The sequence below is a fragment of the Acomys russatus genome, chromosome 22 (assembly GCF_903995435.1).
Source record: "Acomys russatus chromosome 22, mAcoRus1.1, whole genome shotgun sequence".
Taxonomy (NCBI): Eukaryota; Metazoa; Chordata; class Mammalia; order Rodentia; family Muridae; genus Acomys; species Acomys russatus.
The window spans coordinates 12,562,983-12,575,499 of NC_067158.1; the positions used below are offsets into that span (position 1 = coordinate 12,562,983).

The 12,517-nt window shown below is 46.9% G+C and overlaps 1 protein-coding gene across 2 annotated transcripts; it reads left to right on the plus strand.

The window, feature by feature from the left end:
• Nucleotides 1-2,010: 2,010 nt before the first annotated feature.
• On the plus strand, nt 2,011-5,779 carry Ppia (peptidylprolyl isomerase A). 2 transcript variants are annotated; one of them, XM_051164930.1, is made up of 5 exons: nt 2,011-2,171; nt 3,951-3,981; nt 4,072-4,160; nt 4,701-4,873; nt 5,444-5,779. In XM_051164930.1, exons 1-5 carry the CDS (start codon nt 2,103-2,105, stop codon nt 5,574-5,576), a joined length of 495 nt encoding a protein of 164 aa, XP_051020887.1. In that variant the 5' UTR covers nt 2,011-2,102; the 3' UTR covers nt 5,577-5,779. The 2 variants fall into 2 exon arrangements, with proteins under 2 accessions (XP_051020887.1, XP_051020888.1); XM_051164931.1 differs by having other exon boundaries at nt 2,054-2,196.
• Nucleotides 5,780-12,517: the final 6,738 nt, after the last annotated feature.

The window sequence follows — 12,517 nt, forward strand, 5'->3', positions numbered from 1 at the left end:
TAGCCTCAGCACTGCATAAACCAGGTATGGTGGTACCTATCTGTAATCCTAGCCACTCAGATTTATTCACTTGTGTGTGGGGCACCTTTATTTGTGTGTTCACATTTACTTACATGTTACATGGATCTACTTGTTTGTGTGCGTGTGGGCACATGTGGAGCTTAAAGAAAAACTTTTTGCAAGTTGGATCTTTCTCACTCTTTCAGCATCGTGTGTGTGTGTGTGTGTGTGTACATGCAGGTAAGTGTGTGTGTGTGTGTACGTGCAGGTAAGTGTGTGTGTGTGTGTACGTGCAGGTAAGTGTGTGTGTGTGTGTGTGTGTGTGTGCATGTGGAGTTAAGAGGACAACTTGTGGGAGCCTGTCCTCTCCTTAATCCACACGGGTCCCGAGGTCGACCTCAAGTCCCTCTGAGCATCTCTGTGGCATCTACCTTGCTGAAGCAAGGTCTCTCTAGTGACTTCAGCTTGCCACCTCACCTTTAGAGTGCTGGCGTCACAGATGTCGGCCACTTGACCGGGCTTTTCACGTGGGTCCAGGAACTGGTATGACAAGCACATTTACCTGCTGAACCATCTTGGTAGGTCAACGTTGGTGGAGGGATGGGGGAACATACCAGTAAATTAGGAGTCAAGAAATTAAGCCCAGAATACGTAAAGAACTCCCAGAACTCAAAACCAACCAGTTAAAATGAAGGCAATGAGATGGCAGGTGCTCTTAACCACGGCACCAGCTTCCCGCCCGTCTCCACCTTATTTTTGAGAGGGTCTCACTGTACTTGGAGTTCAGCTTTGCCTAGACTGGTTGGCCAGCCAGCCTCCGTTCCCACCACGTGGGCTTACAGATCTGGCTTTTATGGATGTGCTGGGGACCTGAATGCAGGTCCTTGCACTGGATGCACTTTACCGTCGGAGACGTTCTTAAGAAAAAGCACCTTTATAGAATGCTGTATGAATAAAAGCTACCCTGGTACAGAAATGCCCAGTTAGGCAGAGCAAGACCCTTTGTTGCAGTTCAACCAAATGTGCTTTTGGTATGATTCATCCAAATAAGGCGTGGCCAGACCCACATTCCTGAGGTTCTGTGTCTAAGGCCTTACAGCTTGAGGCTAACTCCCAGAGACAGGCTGGTGAGCTACTAAGGATCCTCCACAGCAGTGACTTTCCCATAGGCGTGCTTTGTCATTGTCCTTTTGTTTTTGAGGCAGGGTCTCACAGACAGCTCAGGCTGTCTGGAACTCACTATATTCCTGTCTCCGGCTATCTAGAGATAGGATTACAGGCGTGTGCCACCATGCTGGGAAGCGCTTGTACTAAGCGTTTGCCTTAGGCCTCAGGACGAAACGAGAAAACGTTGTTGTGATGGGGGGAAAAAAAGAAAAGAAAAATCACAGGTAGACTCCGGCCAGAATTCTGTTTAAATAGCTTCCTCCTGGAGAAAATGCAGCTATTTTTGGAAAGTGGGACATTTAAAAAGTATTTCATAACCTTTAAAGTGAGGGGGCTGCTTCTGCCCATTCCCGAGAGTTTAAGAAAACGGAGGCGCTCAAAGGAACCTATCAGGAAACCGTTGCCATTGCAGGATGCTGATGCGGATCCTGGATCTCCGCCCAGGGAAGCCTGTTCGCATTTCCGCAGCGCGCCGCAGGACCCCGCCCGACCTTCAAGGGCCGCTCGACCTTGAAGTCCGCGTTTGCCTCAGTTACACCCTCTGTGCAATGGGAAGATAACGCATTATCACTGGGTAAGGCGGGAGGCCCCGACTTGCTCCTAAGGACAGCCAGTCTGTGCGGCGGCCCTCGCTAACTGCCCTCGGAGTCTTCCCCCACCGACCACGCCACTACCTCCCCATAGGAGCCCGCGGGCGGGAACCTGCCTTCGCGCGCCACGGCGCATGCGCGCCTCGCTCCCCGCCCCCACCTGTGCCGGCGTGCGCCGATAGGCCCGCCGCACCGTCACTCCGTCTGGGAAGCAGTTGTGATTGATCAAGGTCCGGGCGCGCGACCGGGCAGAGGGCGGGACCGGACCGGGGTATAAAAGAAGCGGCGGCCAGGCTCGTGCCGCTTTGCAGACGCCGCCGTCCCTTCTCGTCGCTTGTTGCAGCCATGGTCAACCCCGTCGTGTTCTTCGACATCGCGGTCGATGGCGAGCCCTTGGGCCGCGTCTCCTTCGAGGTCGGGTGGGCTGTGGCGCTCCAGGGTGGGTTCCTGGGGGCGTGGAGGGGAAGGCTCCCTCCGGTCGCGAGCCGACCCTCCTGAGGAACGAGCGCGGGCGGCGGCGGCGCCATTTCCTGACGAGGGGCCATTTTGGGAGGCCGGCGAGGCGCGAGGAGGCTGGGCGGGCGGCGGACAAAGCCGGGCGGGGCGCGGCCGTTGGGGGGAGGGGGCTGTCCCCTCCCCCGCCCGCCTGGGCCTGCCCGCAGGCGCACGTGGCTGCGCCCTGTGGGGCCCTGCGAGGCCCGGCGCACGTGCTCGGTGCGCCTCTCCCTTGGCGGAGCCGTTGGGCCGCGCCCTGCTCGGCTGCGGCGCCGGCCTCTTTCCAACCACCTTCCCGGAGCCACTGCCTTTTAGTCGGGTCTGGGCAGAGACCATGGCTAAGGTCTCAAGGACGAAGGCTCAGTGAGCCGGTAAATCTAAGGGGTCCTACTAACAATGCAGGGTGTGCTCGACTGTGACTTAGGCGCTTCTCCATTTGGTCTGAAGCTCCAATAGTTTAGAGAGACCTAAAACATCCCTCCGCGTCCCCCACCCCCGAGCGGAAACGGGAAAGGCCTGGCCTTTGCTAGTGCCCAAGGACCGCCTCCCGTCGCAGTGATGGCGCAGCGGGGGAGGCGCTCTGGAGCCCCTCCCGATTACCCTCTGCAACTGGCGTGTTATAACTGGCAACGCTGCAGGTTTGCGTTGACCAAGGTGGATCGCCAGCGGTTAGCTCGTTTTGGAGGTGTTAAGTGGTTGCTTAAAGATGAGTTAGTAATTAGTGTCCTAAGCAATTGGCGTGCTTTTACAAAAATACTCTCGTTAACTTCGGTACGGTGCCTTAGGCTGTAATGAAATATATTACTTCGTACCTATTCTGTTAAATGATCCTCCAAAGGTATCATTTGTTGGGTTTTGATGCTAGATTTCTTCACACTTTGCTCCGTACATAGTAGGTAGGCACCTAGAGAGACATTAGGTTCTAATTAGACTTCAGCCAGCGTTTTCTGTAGTGAGCTGATAATTGACAAGAGCTCCTGTGGAAACTTGGCCTATGCTGAGCGCTGGGTAGGAGGTTAGTATCAGGTTAGCCAGAGCTTAATGGGATTGAGACAAGACCTGTGGGTCCGTAGGTGAAAATAGAGATGGGACTGCCAAGAAGGGCTTTTGAAGCCTTACTTGTAATAAAAGATGTGGACATGCAAAGCTCTGAGAAAAGGAGTTTAAACGTTTTCTGATACGAACTTGTGGCTTTCAGCTAACTATGAAAGGGCTTGTAGACACTGGGGAAAGGTTCAAAGCCTCTTAATAGTATGTCAGAAACCCAGGTCCCAAGAAAAGGCCACACAGCTTATTTATCTGGTCATGCATTGTGTGACAGTGCTTTCAGAATTCTCGATTTTCCGTTCCAACGTGAAGTTAGGGGCGGTGAGGAGCCCGAAGTCTGTTCAAAAGTAGGTGTGATATGTTAAAAGCTCTGAGTCATGGTTAAGGAGTCTGTCACTATTTAAGTCATGACCAGTCCCAGAGTTTCTGAATATTTTTGGTTCTCATGTTTCTCAACCCAACCTTACAGGACTTGACAGTTATTAGGGGTGAGTTTGTTTTTTTCCACTAGGAATTGAATATTGCCGAAATAGTGTTCTCTCCTAGTGAGAATGAATTTTTGACTTAGAAATCCTTAAAGTCAAGGGTGTTAAGCTTATGTGAGAATATTCTCCTATGTATTATTAATTAGCTATTGTTTTTCCTTTACAGCTCTTTGCAGACAGAGTTCCAAAGACAGCAGGTTAGTTTCATTTTCAGAATTTAACAACTTTTGTGGATATAGCTATTTTAGGAAAGTGTGTGTATGTACATGCGTTTTTGTTTTTAACAGAAAACTTCCGTGCTCTGAGCACTGGAGAAAAAGGATTTGGATATAAGGGTTCCTGCTTTCACAGAATTATCCCAGGATTCATGTGCCAGGTATGAAATGGAATGTAAGTGTGTACACTTAAAAGCACATGTGGAGGTCAGTTGTTCCAAGCTTGATGGCTTAACTGTTTCACTGGCCCCAGCATAGGTTTCTTGTTGGTTTTGAAATAGTCTTATGTCATCTAGGCTGGCCTTAAGTTCTGTGTCCTCTTGCCTCTTTCTCGTGTGTGCTGGGATTCCAGATGTGTTACACACCATCCTTCTAAACTGTGTGCCTTGGACTGGGATAAGCCCTGTGAAGTGCCTACCACACAAGAATCTCAAAACTCTGAGGACCTGAGTCGCAGAGCTCTTGTAAAAAGCTGCGTGTGGTAGCCCATGCTCTAATGCTGTCAGCCAGTCTAGATAGGCTTTGAGCCCCAGACCAATGAGACTTGCCTGAAATAAAAAGTAGGTGGCCCTTCCAGGAAACAGTTAAGATCCTGTGATTTATTATGCACACGGCAAAAAAATTAGAAATGCATAAAAGCTGTACTTTGCAGACTTTGCAGTTACAATGTTGAGTGACAGATTTCTATCTTATGTTCACAGGGTGGTGATTTCACACGCCATAATGGCACTGGCGGCCGGTCCATCTATGGGGAGAAATTTGAGGATGAGAACTTCATCCTGAAGCACACAGGTCCTGGCATCTTATCCATGGCAAATGCTGGACCAAACACAAACGGTTCCCAGTTTTTTATCTGCACTGCCAAGACTGAGTGGTAAGCAGCACAGTGGAAGAGTACGGAGCCCTGCTGGGGCGCACATGTTTCTTGCTTCAGTGTTTCTTCCATTCTATCTCTTAGTGGAATTTAAGAGTGTTGATTGTAATTTTTTGTTGTTGTTGTTTTGTTTTTTGTTTTGTTTTTTTCCGCAGACAGGGTTTCTCTCTGTAGCCTTGGCTATCCTGGACTCACTTTGTAGACCCTGCTGGCCTCGAACTCACAGCGATCCGCCTGCCTCTGCCTCCCGAGTGCTGGGATTAAAGGCATGTGCCACCACGCCCAGTTCTGATTGTATTTGTGTTGGGTTGTTTGGTAGTGGGTTTTTTTTTTTTTTTGGTTTTTTCGAGGCAGGGTTTCTCTGTGTAGCCTTGGCCATCCTGGACTCACTTTGTAGACCAGGCTGGCCTCTAACTCAACAGCGATCCGCCTGCCTCTGCCTCCCGAGTGCTGGGATTAAAGGCGTGCGCCACCACGCCCGGCTTGGTAGTGGGTTTTTTGTTGTTATTGTTTTGTTTTTAATCTTAGTGTGTGGTGTAGTTGCTGATAGTGGTAATCATTCTTCTACAGGCTGGATGGTAAGCACGTGGTCTTTGGGAAGGTGAAGGAAGGCATGAACATCGTGGAAGCCATGGAGCGCTTTGGGTCCAGGAATGGCAAGACCAGCAAGATGATCACCATTTCCGACTGTGGACAAATCTAATTCTTTTGACTTGCGGGCATCTTACCCACCAAACCATTCCTTCTGTAGCTCAGGAGAGCGCCCCTGCCCCATCTGCTCCCAGTGCCCTATAATCTCTGCTCTCGCTGAAGTTCTTTGGGTTCCATATTGTCCTCATTCCCCTCCAAGTTTAGCTGGATTGCAGAGTTAAGTTTATGAGATTATGAATAAAAAGTAAATAGGAACTGCTTGTCCTCATTTGTGTTGTGTTGGTGTAGGTCTCCAAGCAACTTGGTTACTTGTCTTTGAAGATAGCAGCACTCTGAGGTTTTTGTCTTCCCTATCCCGAGAGGTCCTAACTGACCCTGAGTATCTGGGGGTGGGGTTAAGGAGCCAGGACTTTGCAGAGATTGGTTAGATTAAACAGGAATTTCTGTAAATTTGTTTGTATAGGGACTGTGTGTGTGTGTAAATCAGGATAAATGTCTCTACCAGCTAAGCCATCTTTTGAGCCTCAGATTTGATTCTCTGGAGGTGGCAGAAAGATCAAGTTTTTAAGTAGGTAAGTGTAGGCCTGACAAATCTTGAGTTTATTCCTTGAAACCTACATGAAGATGAAAGGCCAAAAAGGCATCTGGCCAATGAAATTAAACTTCATTGGTGCTGGAGAGGGATTTGGTTTTTGAGACAAGGTTTCTATGTAGCCCTGGTTGTCCTCCAGATCATGCTGGCCTCCAACCCAAAAGATTACCAGTATGGGTGCACGCCCCCTCTTAAGTTTTTGTTTTGGTTTTTCAAGACAGGGTTTCTCTGTCTAGCCTTGGCCATCCTGAACTCACTTTGCTGGGAACTGGATTCAGGTCTTGGCAAGAATAAATGCCCCTAACCCTGAGCTATTTTGTCAATGTTTGCTATATAGATAGAGATTTTTAAGTATTAGGGCTGGAGAGAGAGCTCAGGAAATGTTTAATGCTCTTGCAGAGGATCCAAGTGACCAACAACCCAATCCAGTGGCTCATAACCCCAGCTCCAAGGGACCCATTCTAGTAATGTGATCCTGGAGTTGTTGAAAGGGATGTTTAGCATATTCTAATTTCAATTACACATAAATTATATCCTTTTATTTTTTTGAGATGAGACAGGGTTTCTCTGTGTAGCCTTGGCTGTCCTGAACTCTGGTCTAGGTTGGCCTCGAACTCAGCCTTCTGAGTGCTGGAATGAAAAAAGATTTTTTTTTTTTTATTTAGTTACAGGCCAGGTGGTGGCTGCACTTTAATTCCAGCACTTGGGAGGCAGAGGCAGGACAGCCTGGTCTACAGAGAGTTTCAGGATGGTCAAAGCTGTTAAACAGAGAAACCCTGTCTTGAAAAACCAAAAATAAAAAATAAATAATGTATGCAGTATTCTGCCCACATGTACCCTTGCCCCCGCCACAAGAGGGCATTGGAACTCATTACAGATGGTCCTGAGTATTAAACTCAGGACCCCTGGAAGAACAGATGGTGCTTTTTTTTTTTTTTTTTTCCAAGACAGGGTTTCTCTGTAGCCTTGGCCATCCTGGACTCACTTTGTAGACCAGGCTGGCCTCGAACTCACAGCGATCTGCCTGCCTCTGCCTCCCCAGATGCTCTTAACCTCTAAGCCATATCTCCAGCCCCTCTCTTTATTCTTAAAGCGACTTTAGGTGGCTGGAGGAATTATAAACTCAAACCCCTACCCTGAGGACTGCCAACTGCCAGGTTCCACCCACAGAACACTTTTTTCCTTTCAAGACAGGGTTTCTCTGCCGCCTTGACTATCCTGGACTCCTTTGTAGACCAGGCTGGCCTTGAGCTCACAGAGATCCGCCTCCCTCTGCTTCCTTAGTGCTGCCTGAACACTTTTTCTTAAACATTTTTATGTGCATTGGTGCTTTGCCTGCATGTGTGTCTCTCTGAGGTCAGATCATGGAGTTACAAACAGGTGTGAGCTGCCATGTGGGTGCTGAGATTTGAACACTGGTCCCTGGAAGAGCCGTCAGTGCTCTTAACCGTTAAGCATCTCCAGCCTCCACAGAATACTTAACTGCTGTAAAATGGAACACAGCCCGATTTTTTTTCCCCCTTAGGAAGCACGGAATCAAACCCTGGCTCAGTGTTAAGACTAAATTAAAAAGTGAGGTTAAAGTGGTATCGGGCAGATCACTCACTGAAAGTATGTGTGTGATGTGTGAAAGACAGGGAGAGAGGACCTACAGAGGTGGGGAGTGGGCAGGCTCTCACCTTCTAGCTCAGCTGGCTTGGAACTCACTTGGCCTCAAGCTTGCAGCAACCCTGATTCACTTATTCTCCAAAGTGCTAGGACTGCCGGGCATGGTGGCACATGCCTTTAATTCCAGCACTAGGGAGGCAGAGGCAGGTGGATCACATCGCTGTGAGTTCAAGGCCAGCCTGGTCTACAAAGCGAGTCCAGGACAGCCAAGGCTATACAGAGGAACCTTGTTTCAAAAACAAACAAAAAACCAAAGTGCTGTGATTACCAGATTACCAGTGTGAGCCCATGTCTGGCCTTAAAAAGTTACTATTCTGTGGAGCAAGTAGCCGGAGGGGTAAAAACCCTCTCCTTCAACCTTTCACCTGATGGTTTTGACATCAGTTAAAGATGTTGGCCTGAGTCAGTCATTTCCTCTTTGTAACTGCAAAATCCCTCCCTCCTCCTATCTCTATATCTCAGACTTATTCCTTGTGTGTATTTATATGTTTTCTTTGGTTTGTTTTGTATTGGTTAATTTTGTAAATATGTTAATCTTGTTGTGTTCTTTTGAGACAAGGTTTCTCTGTATAAACAGCCCTGGGTGTCCTGGACTCACTTTGTAGATCAGGCTGGCCTCGAATTCAGAGATCCAGAGATCCACCTGCCTCTGCCTCCCAAGTGCTGGTATTAAAGGCATGTGCAAGGCAAGAGTATCACAACAAATTTGAGGCCAGCCTGGTCTACACAGTGGGTTCTAAGCCTGTCAAGACCACAGAATGAGACCTTGTCTCAAGATTAGTACTCCAGACCAAACAAGACAATAAACGGAACTATTTAAAATGCCACATAAGCCAGGCATGGTGGCGCACGCCTTTAATCCCAGCACTCGGGAGGCAGAGGCAGGCGTATCGCTGTGAGTTCGAGGCCAGCCTGGTCTACAAAGTGAGTTCAGGATGGTCAAAGCTACACAGAGAAACCCTGTCTTGAAAAACCAAAAATAAAAAATAAAAATAAATAAATAAAATGCCACATAAGTTTGTGTTGAGATTTAATCCCCATATGAAGTACTAAAAGGGCAGAAAAAAGGGCCGGGCATGGTGGCACACATCTTTATTCCCAGCACTTGAGAGGCAGAGGCAGGTGGATCTCTGTGAGTTCAAGGCCAGCCTGATCTACAAAGCCACTCCAGGACAGCCAAGGCTACACAGAGAAACCTGTCTCGAAAATAACAAGAGGGCAGAAAAAAATACCTGACTATGGTATTTAGAGCTATGTTTTTTCGGTTTCCCTTTTTATAGTCTTCACTGACCTGGAACTTCCTCTCAACTTATAGCCCATCTCTCCTCCTACGTGCTGGGGTCAAAGGCATGCACCACCACCAAAGATACAATCCCCCTACCCCCACCCCAGGCCAGGTTTCTCTGTGTAGCCCTGGCTGTCCTGGAACTCACTCTGTAGACCAGACTGCCATGGAACACAGATCCACCTGCCTCTGCCTTTTAAGATTAATTTTTAAAAGATTTATTATTATGTATACAGTGTCTGCCTGCATGTGCACCTTCAGGACAGAAGAGGGCATCAGATAACATAGATGGTTATGAGCCACCATGTGGTTGCTGGGACTTGAACTCAGAACCTCTGGAAGAGCAGTCAGTGGTTCTTAACCTCTGAGCCATCTCTCCAGCCTGTCTTTTAAGACTTTTAAGTAGACCTTTTAAGACTCAATTCCTTGGAACGATTCCACTGGCACAGTCGGCAGGATTCCAGGAGACACATTAATCAGCAAACGAGCAATTCAGCAAAGGTGAGTGCAACCACAGCTGCTGGAACCTGAAGCAGCAGCCAGAACCTGGAACCCCAAAGCATTTGCTAGAGTAGTACTCTTTAGGAGTGTCTCGAAGTGATGAACAGCCAAGACCAAAAGGCCCCGCCACTTGCTTTGGGCGTGCGTGCGTGCGTGCATGCGTGTGTGCGTGCGTGCGCTGTGTGTATCTTCTGAGAGCCCATATAGGATGTTTATCAGTTAGCAAAGACCATGCCCCTGCAAGAGGTGGTTCCTCTTCCAGTGGACAAACATTACCTGTTCTCTCACAAGTCTGCTTTCAGCGGAAAAACACTGCACAATCTTACACAAGTCTGTTTCACATCCCACACTTGGGATCAAAACAAAAACATGTTTATATCCACTATACATACTCAAATTTTAAAAAAGCATACACACACACACACACACACACACACACCCCGCAGAGACACACATCTGTAGTAACCCAGCACCAGAAGATGGAGCCAGGCAGATTCCCAGAGTTCCTTGGCTAGCCAGTCTAGCTGAATAGGTAAGTTCAGGGTTCAGTGGGACCCTGCTTCAAAGGGAGGGTGGAGTGTGACAGGAGAAATCATCTGATGCTGATCTCTGGCTTCTACACACACACACACACACACACACACACACACACACAAAACTGTAAATCAGTAACAATTCTACAGAACTGAGTTTCTTCAAAAATTAAAGTACAAGAAAAATATACTTATAGCTTAAACAAGTGAACTTAAGTTCTTAAAAAATGCAAAATACAGGCTGGATGTGGTGGTATATACCAATAATCTAGGCATCTAGGAGGTAGAGGAAAGAGAACCACGCATTTAAAGTGCACCCTCAGCCAGGCAGCACTTGGGAGGCAGAGACAGGTGGATCTCTGTGAGTTCAAGGCCAGCCTGGTCTACAGAGCAAGTCCAGGACAGCCAAGGCCACACAGAGAAACTCTGTCTCGAGAAACAAAAACAAAACAAAGTGTATCCTTAGACAAACAGTGAGCTCAGACACACTGGGCTATATATGAGACCCTGCCTCAAAAAAAGCCAAGACCAGGCACAAAACCAAGATAGAACTTGTCTAGATCTTTTTTTCCACTATAAAGATTGATATTTACTATGTATATAGTGTCCTACCTGCATGCATGGCTACACTCCAGAAGGTAGCACCAGATCTCATTATAGGTGGTTATAAGCCACCAGTTGTTTGCAGGGAATTGAATTCAGGATCTCTGGAAGAGCAGCCAGTACACTTAACCTGAGTGACCTCTCCAGCCCCAATTTGTCTAGATCCTAATTCAAATAAAATGTAGGGGAAAAAACCAAAAACAGTAACTGTCGATGGGCACAGTGGTGCACACCTGTAATCCCAGGACAAGGGGAGGCAGAGGCAGGCGGACCTCTGTGAGGCCAGCCTGGTCTACAAAGCAAATCCAGGACAGCCAGGGCTACACAGAGAAAACCTGTCTTGGGAAAAAAAAACATCAAAACCACAAAACAAACAAATAAACATATGCCTGAATGGTACTTGGTAATAAAACCATTAGTTGTCTTAGAGGTCTTTAGTGGACTCAGAGTAAGTCTCTATAGGACACAGATATGAAAAGACTGTAACGGGACTTACAGCATTCCATTGGTAGTAGCAGGTAGGACATGGTTAAAACAGACTACAAAACTAAATCTCGGAGACCAGAACACATGGCTTTGTCACACTAGTGCTATTCTCTTTATTTCTGTGTATTTGTCAGAATTTCCATAATAAAATATTTCTTCAAAATATGAATTGTTTTGATATTGTTATATCAAAAACACCCATTTCTCACAACCACTTATACTGAAGAAAAACAAGATTTTGGCTCTCCCATTGGCTAGTGAGTTAATTTACATCATCTTTGAAGTTACTGCAGGTTCCTGGGATCAGTGAGAGACCACAAAAAGATAGAATTCCAAGACCAAAGCAGAAAAGTTTGATTTAGTAGCATCACTTCTGGAGGCAGAAAAACCTAGATTTATGTCCTAACCCCACTGTCCCATCCGCCAGCTCAACAGGCTTCTCAGCAGATCATTAAGTCCTGTGGACACTAGGAAGCATGCCTAGAAAATAGATGACAAATCCCTTAATGAGCAAAGCAGTTAGCACAAGAACAGCATGGGGTAAAGCACCCTGAATACTCACATCCCCAGGGTCTAACGCCCTTGCAAAAACCATTTATTTCTTCACTGCTGGAATCAGTTTACAACGTTTTTCTTTTTTTTTTTTTTTTTTTTTTTTTGTTTTTTTTTCAAGACAGGGTTTCTCTTTGTAGCCTTGGCCATTCTGGACTCACTTTGTAGACCAGGCTGGCCTCGAACTCACAGCGATCCGCCTGCCTCTGCCTCCCTAGTGCTGGGATTAAAGGCGTGCGCCACCACGCGTTTTTCTTTCTTAGTCACATGTAATAAAGTAATATTTCTAAAAATTAAGATTGTATGCACGATTCAACCTAACAGTACCAACCAAGGCTCAATACAGTCCAGTCTTTGCTTTAATATTATTCTGAATAATTTGCAACTTAAATTTTCAATGTCTGAACAAAATCTTTCTTTTTCTTTTTTTTGAAACAGTCTCTTGTAGTCCAGAATTTTAGAAAAGGTCACCATGAACCCTGAAGGCCCTGCCCGCGTCTGCCAATTGCTGGGGTCCCAGGCCACATGGCCATGCCCAGCTGTAAGTAACGTATTTCCAACACATCATGAAGAAATATTGAGACAAATTAATTTTGTAAAAAATGTTTTATCAATTCTATTTTTGTATAAAACACAGGGAGAAACTTGGCCAATCAACACATGATTGTGACCACAGGGAAAAGGACTTATCAAACTTTGCAAGTCTAAAAACATACAAATGCTTCTTTTATCTTGTCTACAGCAATTGTCTATGCTTTCCCATTAGACTGTTC